Genomic DNA, 21,506 nt, shown 5'->3' with positions numbered 1-21,506 from the left:
AAATCCAGACATTAAACAACCTTCTATCTAATCATAAATTTCAGTTTTTTTTTCTTCTAAAATCATTTATACTGGTCCTCAGCCACTGACCTAGATTTCTGGAAACCATTTCATATTTTGAAAAATTTCAATATATTTTAATGACCTAATTGCATTCCCTTCTTCCTTAATATCTGGAAACCTATTTCTCTTTCAATTTTTATATCTCGTTTGGATTACCTGGGGGCTTGCACCCTCCCCTATCACTATTTTACATCACGCCTCTTCTGTTCAAATAAATTTGTTCTTATCTTTTCTGTTTATCTCTTTCTCTACCCTCGTTTTAACTTGATTTTGTGATTTTCTTCTGCACCTTTGTATTTTCTTCCATTTAAATTATGTTTATTCTCGGAAGATTCTTCTCGAGAAATACAAGTCTATAGTATGTTTGTTTGTCTGATATATGTGATTTTTTTCTCGTAATTCTGTTTTATTTTTGTAAGATAAAGTACAGCAAGCATTTTATTTCAATGAATAAAAAAATTTTTGCTAATTCTGAATCAATATTCTACTACTATATTAAAGTAAACTCAGTAGAGCGACAGCCCATAGAGGGCCAAGGCCTACTGTACCCATCTCAGTTTCTTGATCTTGGGCTCTGGGGTGCAAGAGTAGATGCTCAGGTTAGGTGGTCAGCCGAAAGCGGAACCCCCAGTGCTTAGTTCCCAAGCATGCTTGGTACTCATTTATCGACCCACTGAAAGGATAAAAAGCTAAGTCAACCTTGCTCGGCCCGAGGATGGAGCCCAGGACCTACTACTACATTATCAAACGAAAATTCCACATTGGATTTAGAGTTTGAGCACGTGCATTTAAAATTTAGATCCTTACCGAACGGTATTGTACTCAGAAAATTTTTTTAGTGTTAAATAAGCAGTGTATACCATAAAAGTACATTTATACAGTTTATAAAAATAAATAAACTTGAAAATGATACATTGTTCTTCAGTTTGTTTTTGCAAACATTTAATATAGAAACAACTACATAATTAAATCAAGTTTTTGATAAATTAGAGCTGAAACTCTGCATAATCAAGTGCTTCAAAAATCCGCATTGCAAATATTTTATGGTTTGACATTTCTTCATCACAACCTTAATCCAAACTGCTTATACCATTAGAGCTAAAAGCAGGGAAAAAAAGTCGATGAATTTCTTTTTTTCATTTTCATCTGCCTCTTTTAACTGTGGATTGGCATCTGTCTGTAGCTGTTGGGTTTCTCTAAGGAAATGAGTTTCCTTTCGTCATTCAAAAGATGTCTTTTATTCCTTCTTCTCCGCCAAAGTGCATAACCGCGAATTCTCAGGGGATGGATACATTGCCTACAAAGGAAGCAGCAGTGGGGACGCACAATCGATTGCGTCTTTATCTAATACCAGCTGCTAGTTGTCTTTTTTATTTCTCGTCCACGGTCTCTTCAAAGAATTAACGACGACCTGTGCTGTCCTGTATTTTTATTTCTGTCGTTTCGATGATTTATGACGGATGGAAAAAAAGTTCCTCAGCGTCATTTTTATGCTTGGAAAATATTACTATGTTGTTAGTTTGCTTGGATCTTATTTTGTGAGCTTTAGAGTACTTTTGTGATATTTTTATAGATATTAAAGTATAAGAAATTCTTGATGAAATTCATAAATCATGTTATATATTGTACTTTTTAAGATACGTAAGTAAAAATATTTGTTAAACAATGAAATTTCGCTGCAGTTGGATGCTACTAAAAATGAAAAAAACTTATTTGCAAATGTAGTAATGAATTATTTTGTGAGTTTTGGACTACTTTTGTTGTGATATTTTTATGGAGATTAAAGAGTGAGAAATTCTTGATGAGATTCGCAAATCTTAATGTATTCTGTATTCTATATTCATAACTTCGCAAGATACATAAGTGACAAAATATTTGTTAAATATTGTGAGTTTGGAAAATTTTGTAGCATTTTTTAAAGATATTAAAGATAAAGAACTTGATAAAATTTATAAACCTTGGTATATTTTGCATTTTATTTTTATTACATACGAAACAAAATGTATTTTTTGAATGCACATTGGTAATAGTCTGGATTAAAAAATAAATAAAGCTTAGTTACAATTGTAGTAAAGTATTCTGTGAGCTTTGAAGTTCTTTTATGATATTTTTATAGATATTAAAGTATTAGAAATTCTTGATGAAATTCATAAATCATGTTATATATTGTACTTTTCAAGATACGTAAGTAAAAATGTTTGTTAAACAATGAAATTTCGCTACAGTTAAATACAACTAAAAATGAAAAAAAAGCTTCTTCGCAAATGTAGTAATGTATTATTTTGCGAGTTTTGGTAGTTTTCCTCACCATGTAACGCAAATGGGGGTTAGTTCCATAAATCTAATTTGCCCCATTGTTTGATCCAAGAGTTTCCTTGTTTATTGGTTTGGGTTCAAAATTACATGGCTACGGAGATCATTGAGAGTTATAAACTCAGAATCGGGTCTACTGTTCAGCGCTAGTTATAGATTATAAATGATTTAAATAAGATTAACCTTAGGTGCTTGTTGAACATTAAACATGGGCGCTTTCATTGGTTAAAAAAATTAGTTTCAAGATAAGGAAAACTTATTTCTATATTAGAATTAAATGAAGATGTTTTTGATTGTTTAAAAAGGAATAAATTTAGAAGTGAAACAAAAATATAATCAATCTTCTCGTTCATATAATAAAAAATTCCCCTGTCGATAAACTGTGAATATAGTAGAATAATTGGATATAATTTTTAAAAAATAAGATTCAAATGCATACCACTTATATAAAACTTAATATTAGTTACTTTCTAATTTAGCGTGAACAAATTTATAGACAGCAGACTTCATGAAATTCATATAAGTTCATAAAAGTAATATTATATATTTATATTCAGAGTGTTCTGTAATTGACGCCTTTAATACACTTTTTTTAAAGCTCCCCGTAGAAGGATAAGTGAATGTTTCGTTAGCATCAGAATCATAATAACAGAACAAAAAAAACTATTAAAATTCTAACCACTCTTTTTGGAAGTAAACTTCAATAGCATCAAATCTATGATATTAATTCCTTTCATTACGTTATTAATTTGTAAATAATTCCTTTCATTTTTCCACAATAATTAATGCTATGAATTTTACTTTCACTATAGACTTAATAGACTTCGATAAAGTTTCGTCATATTTATGGGCAACGCTTTTGAAGTTTTACTCGCCTTAGTATTAATTTATCTTTCCTAATAGCTGCATTTTTCATTCGTTTTTGACAAAAAATTTAAAATTCACAATAAGAAATTAGATTCAATCGTGACAATCAATGTACAAAAAAAAGATTTAAATGATAGCAAATCTCTTACAAAACAAAAAAAGTTTCATTCTACATACAAAAAATTTCCTTTTCGAAATACAATTTTCCGCTTTTATTTTCAAATGTGAGAAAAAGAGAAAAAAACAATTTAAGCAGAAAATATCGTATCTGGCATATTTACTTTCGTCTTTGAGCGAGATAATGAAGGTAAACATAAAGGAATTCATTGATCTATTGGACTTCTTCTAACAGTTTCTATTGGCTGTTTCTAGGAGAGCTATAATGGAAAAGTTTTGTCCACACACGAAAAATCCTTTGTCTTGATTGGTTCTTTTGTTATACCACCGGTTTCTATTCTTTGCTGTTCAAAATTTATTTGATTTCACTTTTTTTTTACTCTTGTTTTTTTTATATTGTAAGACTCTATATACATTAAATATGAAAAAAATACATTGCTTAGATCATTTTATAAAAGATGAAAATATTAAATTATGGAAGATAAAAATACTTTTTTTAAAAAAATACGTACATAATACGTAATACGTAAGTATTAAAAATATTTATTACATGTAGGATTACGAAATACTATACACGAAGCACTTATTCTATAAGGACGAGAAACAAACATTATATAATAATTTGCTTTAGTTCGTAAATTATTCTGTTTATCCAGACCTAACAGTTTAACGTAATTAATTATTAACTTTGTAAATTTCCAAAAAAAGAAGGGAAGAAATAAGTTTCTAAAATCAGTTCAGTCCAATACAAGACAAGAATCACTTTTTTTTACTACCAACAACAAGTTTGGAATTTTGTTAGATAATAGTAGCCGTAAAAGCTTGCGAAATTTAAGGAAGCGTGAGATCAATTTTTACGACATGCAAGAAAATAAACTTTTACATCCTATTTGACGAGATTCTCTTAAAGTAGCTCTAAAACTGTTTACAGTGTCTTCTTTTTATAGTCAAGTTTGTTCAACGTCAAAAAATATGTTTTAAAGTGTTATGAAAAATTCTTTCAAAATTCACTTAATCGATCTTTTTAGCAAAGTACTTCAAAAAGACTCCGTGTGGAAAAAATTTTCGAATTATTTTTTTTTCTTTTACTTAAAAATCGAATTATTTTTTGATATAAAATATGTAAAACTTTTAATCATTTTTTATACATGATTCAATTTACTATAAGGTTAAAATTTATTTAAATGCTTCAAGTATTATTTTAGTTAACTTTAAAAAAAACTCTAAGTATCGACGTTCACATAGTCGCTTATATAAAAATTATTAAATATTTGTAACTAAATATTTGTAATTACTAAGTATTTGTTACATTAATGTAATATATATTTTAAAATTAAGTTGATGATACATATGTTTTACTATGATAGATTAGGAAAAACAAAAGTGTAGGATACATATGCAAACGTATACCTAGTAATTCAATTCAAAACTTATAAAAATAACATCAGCATAAGAAATACCTGGAAATAGTCCTTAACTTTAAGAAGTAAGGAACGGCAAAGTAGGAAACGGACCCCCCTGAATAACTTTTGATCTAATCACGTTCTAGGACTCAATCTTAATGGCTCGAGGGGGAGACCTCAAGCATGCTAATTAATAACTGCAGACGATATTATAAGGTACGAAATCAGACACAAGAACATACTTTCTCTGAATATAAATACATTTTTTTCGACCGTTTCGGATTTCTGATCTCTAAAATATAGAAGGTAGCCGCAATCTGGTAAGTATGGTTCCAATAGTTTGGTCAGGAGAGCAATTCAAAGTATGAACCCCTCATGTTAATTTTACTTTTTGCGTACTTCACCATAAATCATCATAAAGATGAAAAACTTTTGCCCATAATTTTAAAGTGTTTTAATCACCGTAAAAACGGATCACCGTTTGTCCGATGATAATTTAATACAAAATATAACTTTTAGTAGATAATTATTTTTATCATCTTATTTAATAATAGCTGAAAACATGTTTAATTGCGTAGTATACAAGTTTTTATATTATTTGAAGGAATGCAATTTCAAATGCCAAAGTACAAAATTTGACCTAAATTGGTCGAATAATTGCAAAATTTATTTAATGACATAGCTGAAAAGTCGAATTTTTAAAAAGCCGTATTTTAAAAGTCGATTTCTCAGGAATTATTCAACCGATTTCTCTCTAAATTTGTATTTTATCATTTAAAATTACATTCCTTAAAACAATGTAAAAACTTGTGTACCTTACAATTGAAAAATTTTTTGACTTTTATTAAATAAAATATGAAAGAAGTTATTATTTACTTAAAACTATATTTTGCATGAAATTATCTTTGAACAAACGAATTTTTTAATTTTGTTCAAAAATTTTTCACTTCGGTTAAAATGTTCTCGATGTATGGTGAAACCACAACAAGTAAAATTAACATTAAGGAGTCCAAACTTTGGACCGCTCCTCTGAGCAAACTAAAGGGATAATATTTCCTATATTGCTGTTAACCCCTTATATTTTAAGGGTCAGAAATCCGAATTCGTCAAAATAAAGGTATGCTTATTCAGAGAAAAAACGTTTTTTTGTGTTTGCTTCTGTAATTTAAAATACCTTGTGCTCTTATTAATTAGCGTATTTGAGGTTACCCCCTCGACCACTAAGTTTAAGTCCTTGAACGTAAATGTCCAGTCATTAGATCAGAAGTTAATTACGGTGATCCGTTTATTTTTTGCTCACTGTACTTTAATATGTTGTTCAGCTTACACTTTCGAATCTCTCAAACGAATTTCGAATTTTGATGATATTAAAACAGCAGAACACAGTGAACCATACCTATTATCATACCGTTTTTCTTTTATTGGTTTATGAAAATCTTCGATAATTTTTGGGACATTAGGTATGTTCTAAACGAAAGAACTCTTGAAAATTTCTAAATTCCTTCTGGAAAAAAATTTAAGTGCTTTTATAGTGTGTTTTAACGTGTTTTTATAAGGCCTTCAAAGAAGGTTTCTACCATATTTTAAATTATTTCAGTGTGTGTTTATTAAATGCTGTCCTCTTAGAATAATGTGTTATATTAATCTTTTACAGATGTTCCTTGCAATCGAGAATGGGTGTTTGAACGGGTTTCGAACCATGAGCTTCTGGAGAGGTCACGAAAAAGTGTATCGAATGTGTCCACTAAAGAACAGTGCATGGGATTGTGCTTGAAAGAGAAGGAGTTTGAGTGCCGTAGTGCCAATTACCATGCTCATCAACAGGAATGTCAATTGAGTGACGTCGATCGTCACTCCGTCCACTCTAGTAAATTCTTCGTGGCAGCTGAGGACGGAACCCAGTACCTTGAAAATAACTGCGTTGATCGTAAGTACTATGGATTGCACACCTATATGTGTGCACATGTCTTATGTTCATGATGTCTTTATATTTTACATTTTATACATTAAATGGTAGGGTAGTAAGTTAAAATACCGCACAACGATACAGTAAATGAAAATAATTTTTAAAATCGCTATTTGCAATACCATAATAAATAATACTTCTGTTTAGATTTATTTTGAGAAAGGACGATTAAATTTTTTTTAAATGCACAGTTTAAAACTATTTTTAAAAAAATTCTTGGTGTTTTTAAAAGTCTATGCAAATTTCCTCATTTACTCTTTTATGATTTTTGCATTAAATGATTTATAATAACAAGTGGAAAAAGCTTAGAGCATTTGATATAAAACTCGTCAAAATATCACTGACATTCACTCATTGATTGAACCATTCTTTGAGGGCTGGAGCCTACCTCTATTCTTCTTGGTTTGGGGAACTTTCATTTCTGGATGTTTTTCTCCTCCAATTTTTTCCGCATCCTCCGATCTTTTCTTTGGTCATCCGCGTGGTTTTGAGCCACCAGTGAATCAAAGACCTTTTTAGCAGTTCTGTTAATACTTGTCTGTTGAATTAGACCCAACCACTTTAGTTTCCTTATACTTATATCTGTGACTGTATAAATGTCTTTTAACTTTCTCTTCACTATTTACTGAATTATTTCTTGTTCTCCTTACTGCATTATTATTGAAAGATCCAAGCATTTTTCTCATTACCTTGCTCTTCCAAGATAAAAAAAATCTATCTTGATCTTTTTTTTAACCGAGGTCAAGATTCACATCCAAGGCTGAGAAAAATCTTATACTATAGTACATATTTTGCTTTTAATTGAGATCAAAAGACATTTTAACAGTGTGTGTAAAAATTAATAAGCTTTATTTTCGGCAGTTAACTTTTCATTATCTCATCTGAGTTATCGATTTTAACACTAATTATCAAATCCTTCTTAACAAGAGACGATATTTTTTAAATACATATTTAGAAAGATGTTTATTACAGCAAATCTTTTTAAAAATAAAATATAAAGACAACATTCACTTGGCACAAATAAAAGCATAACGCATTTGGCATAAAAAAAATAAGGGAAATATTGTCAATATGAAGATGCCGATTACGTTACGTAATACATAATACCATAGACGGTTTCTGCGGCAATATACCAGATTGTAGATCACGATAAAAAAAAAATTTCAATTTATTTATACTTATTTCAGCATTTTTCGTTGAGTTCCGAAGTCTCATGAAATAGAGTATTCCACCCCCAATGGGATGACCCAGGTTCGAATCGCAGTGTTTGCTGATTGATACGAATTCTGCTCCCACCGATCACAGTGCTAACATAAAATATCCTCAATGGTATGAGATGACCCAGGTTCGAATAGCAGCGCTTGCTGATTGATACGAATTTTGCTCCCACCGATGACAGTGCTAACATAAAATATCCTCAATGGTATGAGATGACCCAGGTTCGAATAGCAGCGTTTGCTGATTGATACGAATTTTGCTCCCACAGATCACAGTGCTAACATAAAATATCCTCAATGGTATGAGATGAAACAGGTTCGAATAGCAGTGTTTGTTGATTGATACGAATTTTGCTCCCACCGATCACAGTGCTAACATAAAATATCCTTAATGGTTCGAGATGAAACAGGTTCGAATAGCAGTGTTTGCTGATTGATACGAATTTTGCTCCCACCGATCACAGTGCTAACATAAAATATCCTCAATGGTATGAGATGACCCAGGTTCGAATAGCAGCGTTTGCTGATTGATACGAATTTTGCTCCCACCGATCGCAGTGCTAACATAAAATATCCTCAATGGTATGAGATGACCTAGGTTCGAATAGCAGTGTTTGCTGATTGATACGAATTTTGCTCCCACCGATCACAGTGCTAACATAAAATATCCGCAATGGTATGAGACGACCCCGGTTCGAATAGCAGTAATTGCTGATTGATACGAATTCTGCTCCCACCGATGACAGTGCTAACATAAAATATCCTCAATGGTATGAGATGACCCAGGTTCGAATAGCAGTAATTGCTGATTGATACTAATTCTGCTCCCACCGATCACAGTGCTAACGTAAAATTTCCTCAATGGTATGAGACGACCCAGATTTGAATAGCAGTGTTTGCTGATTGATACGAATTCTGCTCCCACCGATCACAGTGCTAACATAAAATATCCTCAATGGTAGACGGATCATGGTTTAGAATTCCCTTGTCGTCGAGGTAAATGTGGGAGTTTTCGTGGTATTCCTTTACATATAATGCAAATGCGGATTATCAAAAATCCACCACGAAGGCTAGTGTGCCTCATTGCTAGATCCAGAAGTTCCCTTTTCTTCCGGGTTAGGTTCTGGTAGAGGCTTACGGTGTTGAGCATCGTCAGTCGCAAACTCAGTATTGAATCTGCTGAAAAATAAAATTAAATATTTTTCTTTCTATCAGAAAAAAATCGTAATATAAAATATAAATAAAATTCTGATGAATAATTTTAAATAAAAATAAATTATAAATATAGGAATACTTAATTACGAAGCTTTTAAAATAGTTATAATAAGACTCTGTAATGGAATAAGAAAATATGTTATAAAAGATTAAAACCAGGAATAAATGGAAAAATTTTATGAAACAAAACTTTTTAACAAAGAAATCGATTTACTAACTTCTTCAAATAGATTTTCTGGTTGAACTTTTGTTTTCCTCATCTGAAGAATTTTTTTTTAAACTGTACAAAAGTTCTAATACTATTTTGATCGAATTTTATCCAAGAATTTCCTAAAATATATTTTAAAAAGTGAAATGTTTAAATAAAAAGATTTAGTTCAGAATAAAAAAGAAATCAGCGAAGTTTCTTTTCTATCTAAAGCGAACCAATGTTCTAAATATTTATTTCACAGAAAATATTTTATTTGGAAATATGCAGAATTTTCATATATCTGTATATACCTACCACATTTAAAAAAAATTTTATCTAATTTTCTAATTTATTTGTGTTTTTAATTAATATTAAATTAACCTAAAAATTTCAATTTTGAAATTTTATGATATTAAATGTTAATTTGTATTTCAAGAACATTCTGAGAAAATCTGTCAGATTTTTTTTAAAATTTTGTTTGTCTATTTTTTGACTTACACGAAGCAAATATGCACCAATTTTATTAGCTTTCTTTTGTGATATGTAAGTACTTATAAATGCTGAAACTACCCACACTTTTAGCAGTTACTTCACACGTTACTTTGATGTATTTTATTTAAAATAATTGCAGTACTTTTTTAATTCATTTGCACTAACACTGCCTCTATATACTAAGAATGTTTGTGATATGACAACAATAAACCTAAAAGTATAATACGACGTACATATATGATAACAATCATCACTTGCATCATTTTAAATATTTTTTTTTAATATTATTTACCATAACGTCTAATTACACAGTCTTGTCACATTAAAGTGACCATTATCTACTTACCACGTCAACGCGAAATAATCAATCACAAGAAGATAAATGAAAGCACATTGTAGTGGAGCGTATATAAAGGGTGTCTAAAGGAATTAAAAAAAAAAAAACATCGTTATCATTGGTGCAATGCGGAAATGAAGCAAATTATCCGAAGTCGTGAAAGAACATGATCATTGGCTTTCAGGATAAGGGCGGAAGCATTTTCGAAATGACTAATTATGTGAACAGTTCGCATAAAGCCATGATGAAAATAGACCCTTCAAGTAAAATAGTACTATTCAAAATGTGCAACGCGTCACATGTGTTGCACCAGGGGCCATTGATGACAGTAGTGAAAGACTGCTGTAGCGATGCTTTCGGGTGAATAGACGTACTACCATTGAACAGCAAACCATCCAGATGAACCAAGAGTCTACCAACAGTATCTCCGCAACGACAGTTCAGTGAAAGTTGCTGCATAGGCTTTTACGAAAATTTAAGGTCCTTTAGTAGTTTATTTAAGGTTATTTTAAAGTGTTAAGCTTTATTTGAGGTTTATTTGAAGTTGACTTCAAAAATAACCTTAAAAAATCAACCTCTCAAGGTTTATAATCAAGGTATATGAAATTGTTTCATGTACCTTGTGGTTATTTTGAGGTTGATAGAAATCTAACTTAGAACGAGAAATCAGCTCAGAGAGTTTGTTTCTGAGGTGATGTACAGGTTATTTTTTCTACACTTCAACCAAATAAGTATAATTGAGGTGTGAATAATATCATCTGATTTCAGCTAAAAGTATCTCTGAGCTATATATCAGGCTGATTTCATGCGGGGTAAATGAAGATGAAATTGAGGTTTATTGATGAGGTTAATTTTTGATGAAAAACATTACTTCATTTTCTACATCAGGTGTATATTTTTGCTCGCTTCAATCACAAAATAACATTAAAAAACACCTATTTTTTTTATAAGGGTGGGCCGTCGCAGCAGATGCCTACGCTAACAACTGAACTTCCTCTGAAAGACGACAGGCAACTTTTCCTACTGAATCTCGCAATCGGACAGATGGTTGTTGGCGTAAAAGACGTGAAACATCAAAAAGAAATCACCCTGCAAGAATTGTCGGAAGAGTCTACGGTGCCTTATTATCAGAGGAATGTTTTCGTAATATTTTCTAGGTGCACTCCTCAATGTGGAAGGCACAATGGACCAACTCAAGTACGTATCTGTTCTTGTTGACCATGTCCACAACTACATGCGAATTGTTTTCCCTTAAGACGATAGCATCAACCAGTAGGACGATGTGACGTGTCATACAGCTCTCAAAATGCGTGCGAAGCTCGAAGAGCACCAGGATGAGTTAACTATACTGCTCTAGCCACCAAACTCCTCGGATTTAAACTCAATCAGGAGTCTGTGGGACCACTTTGATCAAGTTGTTTGCGTCATGGATCCTCAATGGCGTAACCTAGCCCTGCTGGCCAAGGCACTTCACTCAATATCTTAGAGAGCAACGTCAAGAACCTAATTGATTCTCGTATTGCTTGTGTCACATTAGTCCTCACTGCGAAAGGTAGCTAATCTGACATTTGACTAGGAATCACATTAATGGGATTAGACTGTGTATTATGCATTAATATTTAAATATTTTAAATACATTTAGACCAGTGTTAAGACTATAAGTTTTACTGTTGTTTTACAGTAACAGTATATTTTACATGTCATGCAGTATATGACATTTGCTGATACTTAAAATCATGTTAAATGAATTGTTTAAAGACCACCGTGTAAAATGCTAAAATTACCATGTAATGATGAAGTAAAAGAATATTTTATATGAAATACAAATGTTGATTTAATATTTTTTTGATATTTTAAGCTCCAGTACGACTTTGTGAATTTCGAAAAATTGGAGGTAAGATATTAAAGACAGTGGATGCAGTGTTTCAAGAAGTCAAAACATTAGAAGAATGTCGAAAAAAGTGTCTTAGCGTCAACTACAGGTGTCATTCGTTCGACATGGGAGATCCGACTAACAGCGTGTGTCGTCTGAGTCACTTAGCTAGTCCATCTTTAGCGAACATCGAAGATCCTTACCTGGAAGTGCATGGTGCATCCACTTTCGAAATTGCATCTTGCTATAACGGTAAATAATTATTTCAATGAAATAAATTGTAATTGCTTTTTGTTTACCCAAAACAACAATACATGATTTCACAAAGCAAATGGGCACCAGTATAAAATTGATTAAATGATTAAATTGTCAGATGATTAAATTGTCAAAGCAAACAACCTTTATAATACAATGTAGGTTTGTAAAGCGAGCCCCAAAAAGGCTCTTCCTATCGAGTGCGTCAAATATAGCTTTCCACTAAACCCAACGTTTAGCTACTAATTTCACCAAATATGCAACAATATCCAAGCATTCCCCTTCCTGTCGGGCTAGCTGTGGGAGGCTCGGCGAAAGCACATTTCTTCCAATACTTGATCCAGGAGCTCCCTTGTCTTCTGTATTGGGTTTAAAATTACAAGGCTGTAGGACAGAGCATTAGAATTAACCATAATTGGGTTAGTTGTTCAACAAGTTATAAAATGAAATACCCAAAGGGGAAAGGGACTGATATGCATTTATGTACGGGGCTACAAATTGCAATGGTAAAGCTTAACCCTTTGACGCAGAATTTTTATTAAACTATTTATCATACTTTCTTTTATTATTTTGTCTAAATTTAAGTCAAAATTAGTAACAAATATTTTATTTAGCATTATAAAAATGTATGGTTATGAAATACAGTATGAGATATTGGTATATTTTCCTGCGTTAAAGGTAAAATATTTAAAGCACTTTTTCCTTCCAAACAATAATTTTTCAAACTTGCAGTTGTTTGGATCTAAGAGAAACAGTTATCCACCATATTCTTTAACCTTCAAAATCAATTTTTTGTAAATTTTTGAATATGGATGACAACAAAAAATTTCGAACTACCTTTTTTTGATTTTATTTTGACTATCGATTTTATTTTAAATTTTTAACAGATATTCTAGCAGATATTTTAGTAACTATTAGACTGTTTTAATTATCAAAAATTACCAAAATATATTTTTCTTTTAATTCAAGAGTCAGAAAAAAAATATAAAAGGGGCACCGGTGACTTGCGTCCAAAGTGTGTTCATCATATGTTTTCTTCTGTAGAAGTTGAAATATAAGACACCATGCATAAATTACTACTTTGCATATTTAATATGTAAATATTTATTTACTACATATTTATTTATTACGTATTTACTTTACTTTCCATTCATAACTACGCCCCAATATCAATTATAAATTGTTGTCACAAAATCTTATATGTGACACTGATACTTTATAATGTAAAGCTCTGATTTTTTTCGAATTCATTATTTTCTGGATTCAAATCTATGGTTTCAAAATTACTGATAAATTTTAATGAAAGTTAAGAAAATATTCTTTGAAGATGGATTTTTTGGTATGGAGTATGATTCTTTCAATTAATTTAAAAGAAGCAAAAGTTTTTTTTGTAATTATATAACTTTTTAGTGAGAAATTCATGCGCGCTTATGGAAGTAAAAATTGCTGATTAAGCTGAGTTTTTGCTTTCAAAATTAAACATAATTTTCAGGAATTTTAAAATACTACACGATGGTACACAATATAAATGCTACACAATGGGATGTATTTAAATGATACATAATTGATTTGCAATTATTAAACAATTCTTTTTTAAAAACTCATTTTTTTCGATGACCTATAATTAAAATATTAAACGCTTAAACATACTTATTACAAAGAGAAAATTATAGCTTGCATAATTACTTTTATGTCAAATGTAATTACATTTAACACCTAAATTGCGAAGCGAAACTTGCTTTTTTTTTCAATCTTTCCTTTTTAAAAATGCTCTCAATTCTCTCAGTTAATATTTTTTTACCTAAACTTTTATATTTGTATCGTTGATTTCCGAGAAAAATGGGGAAAAAACTATGTTTGAATAATTTTAAGTATGATTAAGTAAAGTAATTATAAACTAAGAGTTTCATTTTTATCTAAGTTTTAGGAAAAAAGTACGATAAAAAATGAAAAATATTGTTTGTATTGAAATACGAGACAATTTGCAAAACTTAGAAAATGCTGTGTTATTCATAATTACTAGATTTAATTTAAAAACTTTTTGTTAAAACCTATTCTAATTAAAACAGAAAAAATATTTTTCTCAGTTAGCAATGTTTGATGTTCAATTATACTCAGTTGAGAGTATTTTAAGTTAACAAAAAAACTTTAATTAGTTTAGCTTCACTTACTTTTCTAAGAGCTGAATTTCGAACTGAGTCTCTGTTTTTATGTCTCTGTTAATTATATGAGATTGTATACCTTTTTTTATTTTTTAGAAAATTATATTCCATGTAATTTTATTTTAAATGTACGCTACGTATATACCACATTGCACCACACTTTCAATTAGATCATAATAAATCTTTGAAATGCAAAAAATATATCGACACCATTGAAATACAAATTTCATGATTTCAACCGCTTACATTATTTTAAATAATTGCAGAGCAAATTAAAATTTAATTTGCATGTTGAATTCAAAAGTAACTTTAAAAACATGTTCAAAAAATCCCAAGTAGCTACCGTCCTCCACTATTCAAAATAAGGTTTTATCCTGAACCATATTTTTATTTTTAGTAATATGGTTCCGGTAAGCAAAAAAATAATATTTTTCTTGCTTACTGTTTTAGTAATAAGAGAGTTATCTGAAGTCACGTTGGTTTAAAATTACAACTATTGTATTTTGTTATCTAGTTTTAAAGGAAAACTAATTTGCATTGTAAAATGCTTTAATTTGGCACCTTATCAAAGTGTTAGAATATTTGCAATTTGCTTCACAATAAAGGATTGAAAATGAACAAACGAGCAGTTAACGTAATTTTGGTTTGACTTGCAACTCTTCTACAACTAGCAAACCTAAGAAACCAGTGTGCAACCCAATCATTTAGAATAAAGAATATTCTAATAATATTCATAATGAATGAGTCAGAACAGTTTGTTTGGAGTATATAGCCCTACTACATTTCATAAACCTGAAAGAGTTTTCGAAATTCTGGGAATGCCTTGTCCATAGCTATGTCGAAGGCTAAATGAGATATTTAACTGTTTGCAAATGCCACTGGTATTTTGCAATGCGCCAGATCAATTGGAAATGTCTTCAGTTTTTTTTTAATATACCTGAAATATTTTAAGCTAATTACGATCATTCTATACACTTTTAGATTTCTTTGCAAATCTACGAAGAATTACCCAGACTGAATTTTTTTAGACTTTTTTATTAGGATAATTGCAATTGCATTTCTTTACTCTGGGCTCATGGCAAGATTTGATAAAAAAAAGTTATTTAACTGGAAAATAATATAAATTTACGACAGGTACACAACTCTCAACTTCTAACCACCGCTATGAGTCAAAATATAATCGAAGGTAAATAAATCATCTATTAAAGTCCCTTTGCCTTGATCTGGACTTGCCTTCAAAGGCTGGTCAGTTGTTTTCAAAACGTTCTCTACAAAAGCATGAATGCCGCATTGCCTGATCCAAAGAATTTCTTTGTTTTAAGTTAATTTTGAAATTATAAGTGTAGAAAATATATCATTGACATTCTTTATTTAGACCAACTGTTCTAGAAATAAAGATAAATATTCTGTCAAAAAAACATTTCAACAATTTTTTGTTATTGTAAATTCGTAATAAATTATCGAAATTTCTTCTTTTGCCAATTAGTGAGTTTACATATTTATATGTGCAAAGTGTCCTAACTCAAAATAAAGATTTTAAAAAATTTATAACTAAGAAACAGATAAGGTAAAAAAAAAGACCTTCAGCAAATTCATGCAACCCAGCATACATATTTTGTCCCAGAATTCCTGGTTTTAGTTCAAAAAATTTCGAACAGAGAGCACTGCAGGTACTTTGCACCTTTGCGTTGATGCATGCAAATTTCATCCTTTGATTCCGACGTGTGGTTATAAGTAATTATAGATATTTCGAAAATATCGTCATGTACCTTTCTATAATTGAAAGACTTTGAAAACTTGCGATGAAGTATTAATTTTTTTATCTTTGGTTATAAATGTTTAATTTGTAGTTCCACTTGTGAAAATAAAATTTCGAACTATAAAGACTGAAACCTGGGTTGAGTCTGAAAAAAAAAATTGGAGCCGTATCACTTAAAAAAATATAATGAATAAAAATAAAAATAATAATAAATAAAAATGAATAAAAATTTTTTGATGCAAATTTTTAAATTGTCGATTAAATTTCGTATAACCAGTATATATTTCATATTTGTTTTTAAAATACTTCTCACCTACTTCTTTATTTTTCAGTAACAATTCAGTGCCGCTCCCGAGAGATGGTGGCTTTCGTGAAAACAACCAAAGTATTTAATGGAAAAGTATACGTGAAATCGCGACCTAACTCTTGTGTCACCGACGTCATAAATAGCATGGAGTTTGAAATTAGAATGGCTTATCATGATCTGAATTGCGATGTTAAGCAAGAGGTAAGTTAATTTGTGTTACATGTATGTTATTTAAATAAATAAATTCATAATAAAAATTTATTTAAATAAATAAATTCATAATAATAATTTATTTAAATAAATAAATTCATAATAATATTTTATTTAAATAAATAAATTCATAATAATTTATTTAAATAAATGAATTCATAATAATTTATTTAAATAAATGAATTCATAATAATTTATTTAAATAAATAAATTCATAATAATTTATTTAAATAAATAAAATACATTAGAATAAATTCATTGTTTAAATAAGAATGGAATACACTGGGGAAAATTTTTTTTCGTAAGATTTTTTAACGGATCTTGGATATTTTCACGTCATTGATTTCAAATCAACAATTCGTTTCTTTCTTCGAGCTACAGTTTTTTTTAGTGAAATTTTTAGCCGCTTTTAGTTTTTAGTTTAGTTTTTTTGTCGAAATGTACAAGTTCAAAAATGTTATATATAACAGGGGATTGCCTAAATATCCCTACTAGGGAGTTAAGGCGCGTCATTAAGGTTAAAATTGCATAGGAACCTATGCCCGGAAAAGCCGTCATACGTAGATAGGGGTGCTGTCCCTATTATGATTTGTTTCTTCGTGTGCTTGAGATCATAAAAGGAAACGCATCTAGCCACGTTCGACAACATTTCCGGGCATTAGAAAATATGCAATTTTAATTTTAATCGTGTACCGTAATTGTCATGGAAGTTAGTCGTAAAATTTATGCGACCCCCTTTTATATATAACGTTTTTAAACTTAAATATTTCTTCCAAAACTGGAATAAAAATGTCATTTTAAAAATAATCTGTAACTTTAAGAGCAAAATTTATTTTAGATTCAATATCCCCACACCCAAATTAGGCAAGGTCACTTATTTGTACAAATGAAGCAAAAATTTATTCCCCAGTGTTGTTTGTTTGACAGAGTTTTCCTGTTACATTATTGTTGACTTACTTTGACGAATGTTGCCAAGTGTATACTTGATTAATCAAGGCAGGCGCAGATATTTAAAAATTAAAGTTTTGAAAAATAACGCAAAATTTTGCTATGTGTGACTTTTATTCTAATAAGTTAATTATTATTTTCAGTAAAAAAATTCTTTTATTATTGATGAAACTGTTTTTAAGTTAAAAATAATTAAATTTAACTGGTATTATTTATTTTCACCTAGATAATCTTTACTATGTCTTTGAAATTTATGAATACCATTAAAAATAATTGTCTAAGTAATTTACTGAAAAATAAACATTATTAACCAAAACTGAAAAGCTTAAAATTATTTTAGAATTTGAAAACATAAATGCAATACTTGCATTCCGTCTTTATACTTATATTTTCCAAATATATACTTCATCAAAGAATTCATATGAAATTTTATGTGTGCACTGCAGCTTCATTAAATCATTCAATTTATTAAAAAAACAAGTTTTTTTTTTTTAAAGATGAATATGATAATTTTTTCAAGAAATGTAAAGGGAACCCTTTTTTATAAAAAAGTTAAAAGAAATTTAGTTCGAGACTTGTTCAACGAAAAATAAGTAAACATAATGAAATAAACAAAATTTTTATTTCAATTTAAAAATTGATCAATATCATTCTTTTAAATATTTCAAAGTGCTTGTTATCTTAAATTTATTCAAGATAAATTCCAGGGCAAAGTCTTTAACGATAAAACATAAATAAAATTGAAAAATTAACTTTTAAATATGATAAGATTTAAATGCTGCATATAAATAAGAATAAATAAAAAAAGAGAATGGGAATTAGAATGAAAAAGACTTAATTAGGTTTTGTAAAAGAAAAATATTTTAAACCTAAAACTAATTTAAAGATCCATTCACTTTTTGAAAAGCTTAATAAAATGCATACATAGGATCCTTGTTTGTTTATATATTCAATTTAAATGAATATTCAAGTAATATGAAGTACTCATTTATCTGCTTTATTAAAAAGTTCAACAAATCAAATGCCTTTTTGTAAACATTTTCATCATGTTAAATCTTTTTATTTTTGGAATAAAGAAAGACATTTTTCGCCTTTATAGGACTTTTTTTTATCAAACTTATAGAACTTTTTTTAATATTATATGAATAGAAATCTATTCTGACGTTTTTGCTAAAAGAGAATTAAAAAAAATAATCAAAATTCATATTTAAAACCCAAATGAATAATTAATCAATACCATGCGATAAAATGTTACAAGCATATGTTAATTGTCTAAAATGTGTTCAATCACTTAAAACATAAAAACTCTGAAAGATAATCATTAAAAATTATATGACATAAATGTTGCCTATATAGGAATAAATTGTTTAAACCAGAAAATGTTAATTAAAAGAAGAGTTTATAAGAATGTGAAAAAAATATTCATAATCAAAACTAATGTCGAGATCTATTTTGTGTTTGAAGAACCTCTACATAAAATACATACATAACATCTTTGATCGAATGAACAGATATGAAGTATTCAATTATCTGCCTTATTAAAGAGTTCAACAAATCTAATGCCTTTTTATATGCATTTTTACCTTATTAAATGGCTTTATTTGTGAAATATGAATAGACATTTTTCTTAAACATGAATAGGATTTTTTCTTGTAAAACCTGAATGAGACCTTTTTTCCTCGTAAAACATGAATAGAAATCTATTCTGAGATTTGTACTACAAAGAATAAATAAAAATAACACTTTTTTTAAACAGGAATCTGTCACCTCAAAAGAGTGGCGTGTCATAGAAAGCATTCCACAATCTGCTATGTTTATTTGTTTGAATAAAGCCTTTAGAGCCTGACACTTTTTTTTATGGAACTGGTGACATTGCCACTGAAAAGGGCACTGATCCTGATTATAACAGTCGTGACTTTATGATTTCTCATTGTTATATCCAAAACAAAGAACTGTGTACCGTGGGGTGTAACGGCTTTCTGCTTACTTCTGGTAGAGAGAAAAAAAATCCTCATTCTTTTCAATAAATCCAATAACGAGTTTATTGCTCTGAAGAAATCACCTTCCCATTCTTTTTCCGGCCTTGATTAGAATCAAAGTAAAGCATTTTTCTACCCAAAAATCGAAGAGGTGATTCTATACCATGTCACGATAAATTGTTTTCTCGTAAACTATTCACATTAGTAATGATGTTCGAAACAAGAAAATAACAATCGATGATTGAAAGTAATTCTATTTTTTTTCTTTTTTTCTCTTGTTAAGAGCATCGGGGAATTTTCTAACGACATAGTCATCCAGCACCACGACATGATAGTCACGAATCAGGATCTCGGAGTCACTGTTCATTGCCAATATGACCTCTCCAACAGGAGTGTCGCCCATGGGGTCCGTCTGGAGGTCAACAGGTGAGTTCAGCACTTACTATTATGAAAAGTATTAAGTAGTCATAGGCTTTCAGCTTTCAAAAATATTACCCACGTTTTGCTTGTTGCATGCATAAGAAAAACTACAAATGTCATGGCGTAGTTTGATATACATATTTGCATCACTAATATTAATCAGTCATAGCCTTTAAGCTTTCATTAATATCCACGATCAGCTCGTTAGAAGACAAAGAAGACTTACAAATTTGCATGATGTGCTTTAAAAAAAATTTGCAGGCTTTGCAATAAAATTAAATCTAAACTATCGTTGCTTTTTCAGCAACTTCAAGGTACATTTACTCGGATTATTATTTTTTTTAATAAAATTTACTATTTATGGTCTTAGGATTTACTATTAAAACAGCCTATATTAACTTGTCAAGGATTTAGAACTTTTAGAATTTTTATTCGTGTTCAATTATTTATTGCAAAGAAAAAAGATCCTCAAACCGATCTTATAAATGTATGAAATCAGAAATAAGAATCTAAATTATCGTACGCGCATATTTCTATTTGTTGCTTAAAAAACTCAATAGAGGGCGCTGACGTGAACATCGAAAGTAAACTTTAATAGTTATTTAACAACTCGTATGATTTGATTGGAGCAAAAATACAAAGTAAACCAACGGCAGCCATCTTTGCTGCAATGTATTCCAATTATGTTCCTTGTTATTAGTTACTAAATTGTTATTGTTTATATTCCTAATCTCTTGAGAGTGTTATGGCTTCTAATATTGAGAAACAATAATAAACCATCCTAAAAAAATACATAGATTGAAAATAGAAATAGATCGTTCAGATACATAGATTGAAAATAGACATATGTTCTGCTTATATAGATTCAAAATTTTAAATTTTTCATGATTATAGAAAATATTAAATACTATAAAGTTATAATAAAGCAGACTATCCTCAGGCATAAACTTTAAACATTAATAAATGTTCTGTTAGTTTGTATTTTGAAATTGGTATTTGCGTATACTTCATTTCCATTTATTTTGCTTTCCTTATTAACTAAATCGTTTAAAGTATTTATGAAAGTAACAATTTTCCTATAATAGTGGTAAAAATAATTATTCCTCAAAGTATTTAACGTGGTATATGCAACATTTAAAAACTGCGTATTTTGGAATTCTTTAAAATAATCGAAATGTAAAAAAGCAAAGGCTAATATTAAAAACTTAACATTTTGTAAAAACCAGTCTTGAGTTAAAACACTATCTTAAAGAATATGACACATTGAAACAATTGTTTTCTACTTTTCTTCTGAGTTAAACGAACTGGAAACAATTTTAATCTGTTGTTTATAAGTTTATAACGCTTAAATGAATTCCACACATTTTCTCATCTGCATACGATTTTTTTTCTCTTCTTGCAAGCGATCGAATA

General features: G+C 29.6%; 1 protein-coding gene across 1 annotated transcript in view; it reads left to right on the top strand.

The window, feature by feature from the left end:
* LOC107444593 (uncharacterized) overlaps positions 1-21,506 on the top strand; it is a 209,311-nt gene that overhangs the window by 144,521 nt on the left and 43,284 nt on the right. The window contains exons 3-6 of the mRNA XM_021145380.3: positions 6,418-6,690; positions 12,039-12,305; positions 16,562-16,737; positions 19,957-20,099. Of these exons, the coding sequence (XP_021001039.1) occupies positions 6,418-6,690; positions 12,039-12,305; positions 16,562-16,737; positions 19,957-20,099 (859 nt within the window). The remainder of the gene's footprint in view (positions 1-6,417; positions 6,691-12,038; positions 12,306-16,561; positions 16,738-19,956; positions 20,100-21,506) is intronic.

The sequence above is a fragment of the Parasteatoda tepidariorum genome, chromosome 3, assembly GCF_043381705.1.
Source record: "Parasteatoda tepidariorum isolate YZ-2023 chromosome 3, CAS_Ptep_4.0, whole genome shotgun sequence".
Taxonomy (NCBI): domain Eukaryota; kingdom Metazoa; phylum Arthropoda; class Arachnida; order Araneae; family Theridiidae; genus Parasteatoda; species Parasteatoda tepidariorum.
This window is presented reverse-complemented; position numbering and strand designations above follow the sequence as displayed.